This window comes from Somniosus microcephalus, chromosome 9 (assembly GCF_052327205.1).
Source record: "Somniosus microcephalus isolate GS21.2 chromosome 9, FLI_Smic_1.0, whole genome shotgun sequence".
In the NCBI taxonomy this organism is placed as follows: domain Eukaryota; kingdom Metazoa; phylum Chordata; class Chondrichthyes; order Squaliformes; family Somniosidae; genus Somniosus; species Somniosus microcephalus.
Window position 1 is genome coordinate 172,821,463 of NC_140995.1, and position 12,457 is coordinate 172,833,919.

Genomic DNA, 12,457 nt, shown 5'->3' on the forward strand with positions numbered 1-12,457 from the left:
GAATTATTCATTAAGATGGAGAGTGAAGTATTTGACTCGGAGACTAGGGTCCTGAATTTAAATAAAGGAAACTGCGATGGTATGAGGCGCGAGTTGGGTAGGATGGATTGGGGAATGTTACTTAAAGGGTTGATGGTGGATAGGCAATGGCAAACATTTAAAGATCGCATGGATGAACTACAGAATTTGTTCATCCCTGTTTGGCATAAAAATAAAACAAAAAAGGTGACTCAACCATGGCTAACAAGGGAAATTAGGGATAGCATAAGATCCAAGGAGGACGACATATAATTTGGCCAGAAAAAGCAGCAAACCTGAGGTTTGGGAGCAGTTTAGGATTCAGCAAAGGAGGACAAAGGGATTAATTAAGAGGGAGAAAATAGAGTATGAGAGTAAGCTTGCAGGGAACATAAAAACTGACTGTAAAAGCTTCTTTTGATATGTGAAGAGAAAAAGATTGGTGAAGTCAAACATAGGTCCCTTGCATCAGAATCAGGGGAATTTATAATGGTGAACAAAGAAATTGCAGACCAATTAAATACATACTTTGGTTCTGTCTTCACAAAGGACACAAATAACCTCCCAGAGATGTCAGGGAACATAGGGTCTAATGAGAGGGAGGAACTGAATGAAATCAGTATTTGTAGGGAAATGGTGTTAAGGAAATTGACAGGATTGAAGGCCAATAAATCCCCAGGGCCTGATAATCTACATCCTAGGGTACTTAAGGAAGTGGCCCTAAAAATAGTAGATGCATTGCTAGTCATCTTCCAAAATTCTATAGATTCTGGAACAGTTCCCATGGATTGGAGGGTAGCTAATGTTACCCCACTATTCAAAAAAGGTGGTAGAGAGAAAACGGGGAATTATAGACCAGTAAGCCTGACATCAGTAGTGGGGAAAATGCTAGAGTCCATTATAAAATATGTAATAGCAGAGCACTTGGAAAGCAGTGACAGGATCGGACAAAGTCAACATGGATTTACAAAAGGTAAATCGTGCTTGACTAATCTACTGGAATTTTTTGAGGATGTAACTGGTAGAATAGATAAGGGAGAACCAGTGGATGTGGTGTATTTGGACTTTCAGGAGGCTTTCGATAAGGTTTAAGAGATTAGCGTGTAAAGTTAAAGCACATGGGATTGGGGCAAGGTGCTGACTTGGATAAAGAACTGGTTGGCAGACAGGAAGGAAAGAGTTGGAATAAATGGCTCTTTTTCCGAGTGGCAGGCAGTGACTAGTGGGGTACCGCAGGGATCGGTGCTAGGACCCCAGCTATTCACAATATATATTAATGATCTAGATGAGGGAACTAGATGTAATATCTCCAAGTTTGCAGATGACACAAAGCTGGGTGGGCATGCGTGCTGTGAGGAAGATGCCGAGAAACTCCAATATGATTTGGACAGGTTGGGTGATTAGGCAGGTGCAGTATAATGTGGATAAATGCGAGGTTATCCACTTTGGTGGCAAAAACAGGAAGGCAGATTATTATCTGAACGGCAATAGATTGGGAGAAGGGGAAGTGCAACGAGACCTGGGTGTCCTTGTGCACCAGTCGCTGAAGGTAAGCATGCAGGTGCAGCAGGCGGTTAAGAAGGCAAATGGTATGTTGGCCTTCGTAGCGAGAGGATTCGAGTACAGGAACAAGGATGTCTTGCTGCAATTGTACAGGGCCTTGGTGAGACCACACCTTGAGTATTGTGTGCAGTTTTGGTTGCCTTATCTGAGGAAGGATGTTCTTGCCATGGAGGGAGTGCAGCGAAGATTCACCAGACTGATACCTGGGATGGCAGGAATGACGTATGAGGAGAGGTTGGGCTTATATTCGCTGGAGTTTAGAAGAATGAGAGGGGATCTCATTGAAACTTATAAAGTTCTAACAGGACTAGACAGAGTAGATGCAGGAAGGATGTTCCCGATGGCGGGGGAGTCCAGACCAGCGGTCACAGTCTAAGGATAAGGGGTAAGCCATTTAGGACAGAGATGAGGAGGAATTTCTTCACCCAGAGAGTGGTGAACCTGTGGAATTCTCTACCACAGAAGGCAGTTGAGGCCAATTCATTAAATATATTCAAGAAGGAGTTAGATATATTTCTTAAGGCTAAAGGGATCAAAGGATATCACAGAATCACAGAAACCCCACAGTGCAGATAGAGGCCATTTCGGCCCATCGAGCCTGCACCGACACATATCCCACCCGATCCCCGTAACCCCTACACCAACACATATCCCACCCTAGAAGGCAGGGACAGGGTGCTGAGTTTGGATGATCAGCCATGATCTCATTGAATGGCGGAGCAGGCTCGAGGGGCCGAATGGCCTACTCCTGCTCCTATCTTCTATGTTTCTATAGTATGGTGAGCAGAACTGTGCACAGTACTCTAGGTGTGGCCTGACCAGGGTCAGGTTTAATGTAACTTCACTACTTTTGAATTCTATACCCCTGGAAATAAATCCCAGTGCTTTGTTAGCATTTTTAATTGCTTTGCTGACCTGTGATGCTGTTTTTAATTATTTGTTCACCTGTATGTTTAGATCCCGTTCCTCCTCTACCCCATTCAGTTTCTTATTTTCTAAAGGAGTAGGTGATATTTCTGTCTTTCCTACCAAAGTACATCATCTGTGTTAAACTTCATTTGTCATTTAACTGCCCAGTCTGTAAGTTTTCTAATATCTTTTTATGATGATGCATTCTTCCTCAGTGTTAGCTATACCTGCCAGTTTGGTATCATCTACAAATTTTGATACTGAGTTACTTGTTCCCAAGTCCAAATCATTAATGTAAATTATGAATACCAGTGGTCCCAGCACTGATCCTTGTGGAACACCACTTTCTACTTTCCTCCAATCTGAATAACTACCCATTACCTCTACTCTCTGCTTTATATTTTTTTAGCCAATTTTCTATCCATTCAGACATTCTTGTTTTGTATCTCAGCACATTAAATAAGCCAGTTCTACATCACTAACAATGTGTGATGTGCTCTGTGTGGTTAACCCAGACTACCACAGGCAGCAACAATAACATTGACCATTTTTTGCTTGAGTCTTGACAGCAGGGTCAATGGGATAGTTGACTGATCATAGGAGGGGCTATGGCAACTAAACCTAATCTTAACTGCATCTGACATCAACACATATGTGCTTCTAATAGTAGTCACTGGATAGCAATCAGGAGTAGGGACCTTGGCTGATTTTTTTTCTTCCACCTCTTCAACTTGCAGACACTGAATCGAAGTATAGAATTGCAACTGCTATCCTGGCCACCATCAATTAAATTAGAATCGACCAAGGATCAATCTGGCATTATCATGGTTGACCAGCTCAGTCTTGCAGCAAGTAATGCATTTATCCTGGGTGTCACGGAAGTCACATTAAGAAACAATAGATGTGCCATTACACTACTAGGTGTATTCTATAGGCCACCAACTAGTGGGAAAGATATAGAGGAGCAAATTTGAGAGGTGCAAGAACTATAGAGTAGTGATAATGGGGGACTTCAATTTAGGAAGGATGTGATGAAGGCCTTAGAGAGGATGCAGAAAGGATTTACGAGAAAGATTCCAGGGATGAGGGACTTCAGTTACGTGAATCGACTAGAGAAGCTGGGGTGGTTCTCCTTAGAGCAGAGAAGGTTGAGAGGAGATTTGATAGAGGTGTTCAAAATCATGAGGGGTCTAGACAGAGTTAGATAGAGAGAAACTGTTCCCATTGGCGGAAGGATCGAGAACCAGAGGACACAGATTTAAGGTGATTGACAAAAGAACCAAAGGTGACATGAGGAAAAACTTTTTTACACAGTGAGTGGTTATGATCTGGAATGCACTGCCTGAAAGGGTGGTGGAGGCAGACTCAATCGTGGCTTTCAACAGGGAACTGGATAAGTACCTGAAGGAAAATAATTGCAGGGCTACGGAGAAAGGGCTGGGGAGTGGGACTAGCTGAAGTGCTCTTGCAGAGAGCCGGCATGGGCTCGACAGCCTGAATGGCCTCCTTCTGTGCTGTGACCATTCTATGTGTCACATTATCTGTCCATCTCCTGCTATCTCTGCGGGTTGAGAGAATATGTTTCATTCTAATGGGGGGCAGAGTTACTCACATTGCACATGAAGAATGAAATTGCTTTGTAATACTTAGTGATTAGACAGACAATTTTACTCTTTCTCCAACAGCATAAAACAGGCTCGAATATAATCAAAATACAAATTACAGAGCAGGTTCACTCTCACTGAGCAGTATAGGGAAGTTGTGCGTAATTTATTGGGAGTAACAGGTATTTCAGCAGCATTAAAGCATACTGGGCCACATGCAATTTTGACTGGTGGGATTGATATACTTACTACTACTACAGCTGCAACAACTTGCATTTATGTAGCCCCTTTAATACTATTCTCGCCTCCAAAACAGGCAAGCTCCCAATCAAAGGCATTTCTAATACACGCAACTCACCCACAATTTATTAATGAGGCTAGCCTATCAGAACATTTGTATCAATTTTACATGTGGACAGTAGGGCTCCATGGCATGTAGCGAAGTAACTCTCAAATACAAAATGTTTGGACACTCGGACAACAATGAAAATTTTGACCAACCCAGTCAACAATGTCAACTAACATTGTTTGACTAATTCTTGAATGAACCTGAATGCACCATAACACAACTTTGGGAATTTAGACACTGCAATGTTAAAACTAGTCAACAGCAGATGATTTAGAAGATGACGCCTTTGTGTATGTTGCCCTTCTGAAAATTGTAAATCAGAGTCACCGACAGTCCAGTTAGTTTGATATACCATCTTGTTTGCATATTTATGTTTTTCATAAATGGAAAACACAAGTAACATTTACAAAAGTCTTCTAATTATGATTAGTTGTTGCAGTCCAAAATCTTGAGAGCTGAAAGTACATCATTGTATTCTTGATTAAAATTTAGTTTTTAGAAATAACAATAATAATTCTTGGCAACACTGCATAGCAGTCACAGCAAATTTCACAATATATTCATCACAATTTTTCAGCATTAGACAAAGTTTACATTAAAATGGTGCTATCATACAGCTGTAAGGCATGTTTACATAGATTACAGGAATGTACTGTAAGAACCTAACCTTTAAATCAAAATATTGCCTTCTGTACGTTGATTAAAGTTTAGGTGTACATAAATCTGTAAGAGTAATCATTTTAAAGTTATTTACACATTATAATATAGGGAGGTTCATCCTTGCTGTGTAAATCAAAATCAAATCCAAGGTTAGATAGAAACAGGAGTAGGCTATTCAGCCCCTCAAGCCTGTTCCACCATTTAATTAGATCATGGCTTTTCTTCATTTACCCGCCTTTGAACAGAAAGGCAAACAAAGTTGAACAAAAGCTATTTTTCTGTTAATTTTAGAACAACAGCCTGTGTCACAAAGCATTTCTGAAAATGTTTTGTGTGCAATTTTCTTTTGTAGTCAGTAGAATAATAAATACATTTCCATTCTGTTAGATTTTCAACCTCTGGGGTATGACAGCATGGCATTCAGGGCTGATCTGGTTGTTTACGATTTTTAAGCAGAAAGTATGTTTATATAAAAAAAACATTTACTTTCTCAGACCTTTGATGATCTGGGACTTCAGTAAAATGACATCTGTACAAAACTGTCAAATGGTTTTAAAATTGACTAAGATTCAAAGAATTTCGATGACATTGTTATGCATTTGAGGCACAGAAAAGGGAAATAATCGCTCTAGTTGCCTCAGTGAACAATTAAAAATACATTTAAATTGTGTAAGAAAAAAATGGAATGCTCGTGAAGTTTTGATGCTCTTGTTAAATACCATTACTGGAACAATAGAAATGAAACTGCTTGCTGTAATTAGTAGTGACAAATAGGAATTTAATACAAAGGATGTTTGTGCTTAATTATCAAAACAGTAAAAGTATGGCAATGGGTGCAATGTTAAGGCTTTATAGGAACATACCAGTGTATTACAACTAAAATAGTTATTTACATTGGTTCTATGATTCTAATTTTTGGCTTCTTTTAATACCAATGGTATTTATTCTTCACAGTGAAACATTTTTTCAACACAGAATTCTAAAGGTACCGATCTTTTGTTGTTTGCTATCTCTAGTAAATTATGTATGTGTCTGAAAGAAAAAGAGGGACTGAGACGGACAGACTGCGACAGAATGTAACATGGAATTGTGTATGTCTTTTAACTGATCATATTTACATCTCTACATCTTAATTTTATTTATAACTATACAAGAAAAAATCTAAACGTGTACTCTGTAGGTATGCAATCCAGTTCTGAATGCCACATCTGCTTTCTGATGCAAAAGATACAAAAATGAAAAAGTTTGGTTGTCATTCCAAAAAAAAAGAATTATTCTCAGTGCACATTCAAAATCCCACAGATTCTGAGCTCAGTCGGAACTGGTGTTTAGCAATGGTTTATCATGGTGCAGCCCAGTTGCAGAACAGTTGAATGTTATGTTCTTCAACAGTCGTCAGTTATAGCCAAAGCCACATTGCTGAATAAGTTTTGTCACTGCACCACAATGAAGTAAAGATGACTTTCTTTCAGTGGCTCTTCCATCCCCATTCAGTTATCATTTTCAGCCCACACTGTTCTCTACCCAGCAGTATAACCTCAGGTAAAGCCTTTGAACCGGATGCTTGATAATTTGGGATTGGAATCTTGCTTCTGGTGTAATTAAAATATCAAGTCTTCCTTTTTTATTCAAATGTAGTTGGAGGGTTGCTGAGGTAATAATATGTGGAGCGTGTTTTCGAAACCGAAGACAGATCAAGGAACTCGGAACAAACAATCACTTTCAATCATATCAAATTGTTCTCTTCCTTCCTTGTTTTTTCTCCGGGGAAATTTTTCCCAGTCCCTTTAAGATGTTTTCACCTCACTAAAAAGCAAATTTTGAAAAAGAAAAGTGTGTGTGACGAATACATGGCATTATTTGACTGGACCATCGAACTGGATTAGATTATTGGTGTTCAACTTCCTGAGAAGTTCTGCTTTTGTCCTCATTCATTTGGGCTGAATTGTCCTCACTGTTATGTTGTTTGAGAACCAGTCCTCGCCATCTTGCCTTGTTCTTTCGTAGATGGTTCATCATTGTTATGGTCAAAGGAGTATTTTCAGTAAAACGAGACCATTCCACAAACAGGGGCTCAACAATGTAACTCATAAAACCTAAAATAAGGAGTAATAAGTCAAAGTGATCATTTTTTTTTCTACAATGGAAGTGTAGCCATTGAGAAGATAGCAGACAAAATAGTAAAAAAAAAGTGCTTGCAATTTCTCCTACAAATATGCAATATAATGAAGCATTAGCATGCTATGCTAATTAGTATCAAAATTACAATTAACTTAGTCAATACCAGATCAGTTCTCAAGCTGCCATTCACTGACAAAACACCAGCTCATCAACTGGCCTGAAATTAGGTGAGTCTTACTGCTTCCCCCACTCTTTCCTCCCCAAACTATTCTCCTTCCTGGTTCAGAAATCCTAAGCATGCAAAGAAAGGGCTTCCTCTGGCCCACTTGCAAGATCCAGGACGAAGCTTTGAGGTAGGTTTATGCCAAAAAGGGAAAACAGTTGCAGGGAGAGGGTACTCTGGCTACACTGAGTCACCCTCATGGCAATATCTCTTTGCCAAAGCCTGCGTACGAAGACCTGGATTAAGTATTTGGTGACGAGTACCCCTGGTATGTGTCATTGGACTTGATGTTTAAACATCAAGGTGGCTGGCAAGTTGTCCTGCGTGGGTTCTTCCACCACGCTCAAGGCAGATTTCCATCATATAGGTAACGAGGAAACTTGGATTTAGGACAATAGCTCACATTCTTACTCTCCTGGGGCCAAGCTCATCTGCCTTCTTGTTCTGCTTTGCTACAGAATTACATCTCTTCTTATCACTGCAGTATGCCCTTGTGTACTCCCCATCCCATCCATTCCTGCTCTCTACTACACTCATATCTTGGCACAGTCTCAGGCTCTTATCTCACCTGTACAAGTGTGTGGCCTTCCTCTGCTTTAAACTGGATATCCATTGCTACGTCCACAGTGGCTCATGCTGCTGGCTCCCTTCAAGCAGCCAATCAGAGTTACCTCATCATCTTTTTCAGGATCTTAATCAATCATCTTTGCTTTTAAGAAGTCAAAAAGCTCACCTTCAACCCCAAAACCTTAAACTAGCTCTAACCTGTCCTTTCTCTTCAAGATCCAACACAAATAGAAATTTGTCTATAGCATAATTGTATTTTTTTTACCTATTTGTATGCTGGGAATGGTGTCTTTCTGTTGATTGCACAGTGGACTAACTTCAAGCTGCAACCGTTGCTCTAGGTCACCTGCAAACCAAATAAGTAACAGCAGATTTGAGAATGGCAGTGAATTCTAACCACAAGAAACTATCAAGAATGGGCACTTTTTTGAAGATACAAATGCAGGGATTTGGAATGGGAATCTGGAAGTGATCATTGCTTTGAAATCATCCTAGGGTATATATTTGGTTACCTGGAGAGGGGTGCATGGAGAAGATGGGAATCCATGTGTTGACAACATCCATCAGTTCACATGCCAAAGGATTTGCTACAGATTGTAAGACCATCAAATATGCAAGAAAATAATTTACCAGGAACTTGTGGCTAGTATATAGATGAAACACAAGTGACATTATCTAGATACTTTGGCCTAGAGATTCGATAAGGCCTGAAAACAGGCGATAGCACCACGGGGCGAGATTTGCTCGCGCCCGTTTAGAAAGCGAAGGCAGCACGTTATTTTGGTGCTGCCTGCTGATTTGAATGATTTTAGCGTACAGCCCAGTGACAAACGTGCTGCTTTAGGCTGTGCGCTCAGCAGGAGGCCCAATGTTGCATCACTGGAGCGAGGCTGCATTCTCTTGAAGCAAGGCTGTCATTTTTAAAGCAGTCTTGAGCCCTTAAAGGTGAACTGCCTTCTGAAAAAAAATTAAAATCATTCCAAACTAGGCAGGCTTCAGCTCTTAAAGCTGAACTGCCTTCTGCACGTAAAAAATGGTTAAAGTACTTCAGTACTAACATAAATGGCTCAACAGGCCAGGGAAAGGGCACCCAGGGTCTCGCATGCAGCACTCCAGCTTTGTGCAGGGTCAACACTGAAAGAGAAGTCCTCTACCCACAGGGGGCCAGGAGGTCCTCCAGAACAAAGGATGTGGGACCAGATTGCCGAGGCGGTCACTGCCAGCAGTGTTACCTCCCCAGGACCTAGCTCCAGTGCCCACAGAAATTTCATGACCACCTCCCCAGGACCTAGCTCCAGTGCCCACAGAAATTTCATGACCTCAGCCAAGTGGTCAAGGTCAGTGAATGCATCTTCAAAAACCATCTCCTACCACCTGCACCACTAGCCTCACACACTGCTCAATCTATGACCCCTGTCCCCGTCCCCACCCCCGCATCACTCATTTACCAACAATCTCTACCAAACATGAGGCACACCTCACATTCCTACCCTTGGAGGAGACGGCACTGGCCATTCTTGGCAGGGGCATGGCTGAGCACTTGGCCAGTGGTGGGGCTGAAAGAATACAAGATGCCGATATCCTCATACGTTATCCTCCTTCTCAAATCCCACAATTTCTTCTGATGTACAAGCTGTACATGGTGTAAGCATGCACCTCTTGCTTTCCTGCCCTCCACTCACCACAACCCTACCCATACACCTTTCTCATTTCAGACACCCAAGTAATCCAGCCTGCCCAGCCAGTGATTGACCAAGAAGAGGGAGAGCAAAGTGAAGAAGAAAAGACAGTCACTCGATTTGACACTCCCAGCCATCAGCTCCTCGAGGTCGTCCTGCAAGGTCGTCTGCAGTGTCCGTCACAAAGTCAGTAACCTTCCACCAGCCATGCTGCAGCCACTGGGATGGCACTGTGTGACATCACTAGGATAGGCAAAGGCACACGCAAGGGAATGCACAAGGGTGATTAGTTGATTTCTTAATGTCATATTGGATAGATAGATGTATAAAGCTGGATTGGAAAGTTTACTTTGTGGTGAATTTTATTTCAGCATTACGGCCAAGAGGATGCTGTGATGGTCAGTAACAGAGGGAAGGTAAGGTGTAGGACTAATGTTGAAAGGGGAATTGGAGTTGTGGTCACTGGTACCACAGGCGGATGATTCCATCCCGGATATCCCGGCCAGAAAGGGGCTGTCTGAGTTCCCTCCTTCCTTCTGCTTCTTCCTTTCTCTCTGCAAGCAGCTTGTCCCCTTTGCTGCCTGTGCTTCATCACCATGTGATGTAGCCCAAGGAGGACTGCAACTAGAGCCCCTAGGACTGTGAGCAAGTGGTCTTCTCAGAGGCCTTCCTTTAACAGCCAAAGCCTTGCAAGTGTCCAGCAGCACTCGCTGCACACGTTAACAACTTTTTAAATGTATTGCACCAAGCCACGACGCCAATAAAATGTTAAAAAACACTCCAAAAGCTGTAATTGAAACTTACCTGAAAGATGTGTGTGTCCCTTTAAGAAGTGCTGACAGTGTCTCTGTACAACTGTTGCACGCACGTTCTTCTGTTCATGGTTAGGAGAGGGCGGTATGGAGCGCAATGACACCCAAAATCACAGTCGTGCGTCAATTAAAGCGTTGCATGCCGATTGACATCACGATCTGCACATTTACATTGGAGGGGCGAGCGCAGGCAATGGCAGCACTGCCAAACTCTCCAAAATGGCGGCCGCCGTGTCCCGCACCGGAAGCGAGGCAGCTGCCATTTTTTCAAGAGAACTGGCCTCAATGGCCAGCGCTATAACATCCAATTCACAGCCTTTGAATTTCACCCATCTGAACAGAGTGAATAATGCTTCTTTTTGAGCAATATAATGAAATATAAAGGACAATTTATTTCAATTATGCAAATAATAGGAAACACAGATTTAATTTCCCCAGGCAATCAACCAGGCCCAGAACTCATTATTCACCATCAGGTTTTCCAGTTTTTGTGACACTTAAATACTTGTTACCCCAGTTAGTGGCGGCACTTATGTACAAATGGATTTTTTATTTGAGTGTATGAAATTAATATTTCTCCCCAGTCTAAGCAAGAATACATTTGCTCTGCACTAATGCTGTTCTGAATCAAAACTAAGGAGGTGTACAAAAAGCCTGGAGATGACTTAGTCTTCCCTTCTCTCAAAATAGTCTCCGCTTAGTGTCTTCCATATCAAAATGGCTGAGATCAGGAATTCATGAGGGGAGAAACTTGAATCTGTGTCCTAACACTCACTCTGGAGTACCAACATGCTAAATTTTTATAATGCTTTGGTTAGACCTGGAGTTCTCTGTTCAATTTTGGTCACCATTCTGCAGACAGCATGTACATGTGTTGGAGATGGTGTCGAGAAAAGCAACTTAACTGATCCAAAGCTTAAAGAGGGTGAGTTGCAAGGAAATAAGAGCCAAAGCTCTATAAAGAGTAACTAATAATGATTGACTAAAATAAAATATTGAATGGCATGAAAATGTTAAACCCAGAATATTATTTCAAAGTAGAGTTAGGCTGGTAGGACAGAGAGCATGCATATAGTACAGAAAGAATATCTTTACTCAGAAGATAAATGTTTAGAATAATGTACTAGGCGAGGAAGTAGAGACAAAAATATTCAAAATGCAGTTGGATGGTAGGCTGGCTGAATTAAGAGTACTAGAGAGGTAAGTTTTGATGGGCCACATGACATTTTCCGGTTCCTATGCTCCACATGGCACTATTGTGTAATTTTTTTTTTTAAAAGCTCGGGGAATTGTGGATGAGTTATCTCGTCTGGATACAATAGTTTTACCAGTACCACCGATGAGATAACTTGTCCAGCAGTTGGAGGGTTCCATTAAATCAGAGGCCAATTTTTCCAATGTTGCTTTCACCTCAAATAGAGGGTTGGATTCCAACCTCGGCGTGTCCGGGGCGGGCGACGTCCATGGCGTATGGGGATCCCGCATCTGTGTCGATCCCGGCCTCCAACAAGATATTCAATTGATGGGGCTTGTTAAGCCCGCCCTGCGAGGTTCCCGGCCAATTAATAGGAAGCGGGTCTGATGACGTCATTTGATGATGCGTCATCAGCCGGTTTCCTTAAAGGGATCATGTCAAAATTGATTTTGGCAGTTGAGCTGCCAGTGTTCTACAGCACTGAGGTGCTGCAAACACTGACAAACACTGCACAGAGGTGCAGGGCTGCACCCAGGCTCTCCCATGACTCCCTCCATATGCTTATGGAGGGAGTTACAGCATGCAGGGAGGTTCTCTTCCCTTCCAATGGGCGGAAGAGACCTCCCCAAGAGACCAACACGACCTGGTTGCACATTGCACAGGAGGGCACAAACAGGGATGTCGTCAGGAGGACTTGGCTGCAGTGGCACAAACCTTTCTATGATCTCAGTAGATCATGCAGCGTTACTGCAATGCC

General features: G+C 42.0%; 1 protein-coding gene across 2 annotated transcripts in view; it reads right to left on the bottom strand.

Annotated features, from left to right (window-relative positions):
- Positions 1-4,781: 4,781 nt before the first annotated feature.
- LOC147112847 (3',5'-cyclic-AMP phosphodiesterase 7B-like) overlaps positions 4,782-12,457 on the bottom strand; it is a 208,092-nt gene continuing 200,416 nt past the window's right edge. For both annotated transcript variants that reach the window (XM_085997546.1, XM_085997544.1), the window contains 2 exons: positions 8,280-8,360; positions 4,782-7,199 (listed from right to left, as the gene is read on the bottom strand). In XM_085997546.1, the coding sequence (XP_085853672.1) occupies positions 6,991-7,199; positions 8,280-8,360 (290 nt within the window). In that variant the 3' untranslated portion in view covers positions 4,782-6,990. The remainder of the gene's footprint in view (positions 7,200-8,279; positions 8,361-12,457) is intronic.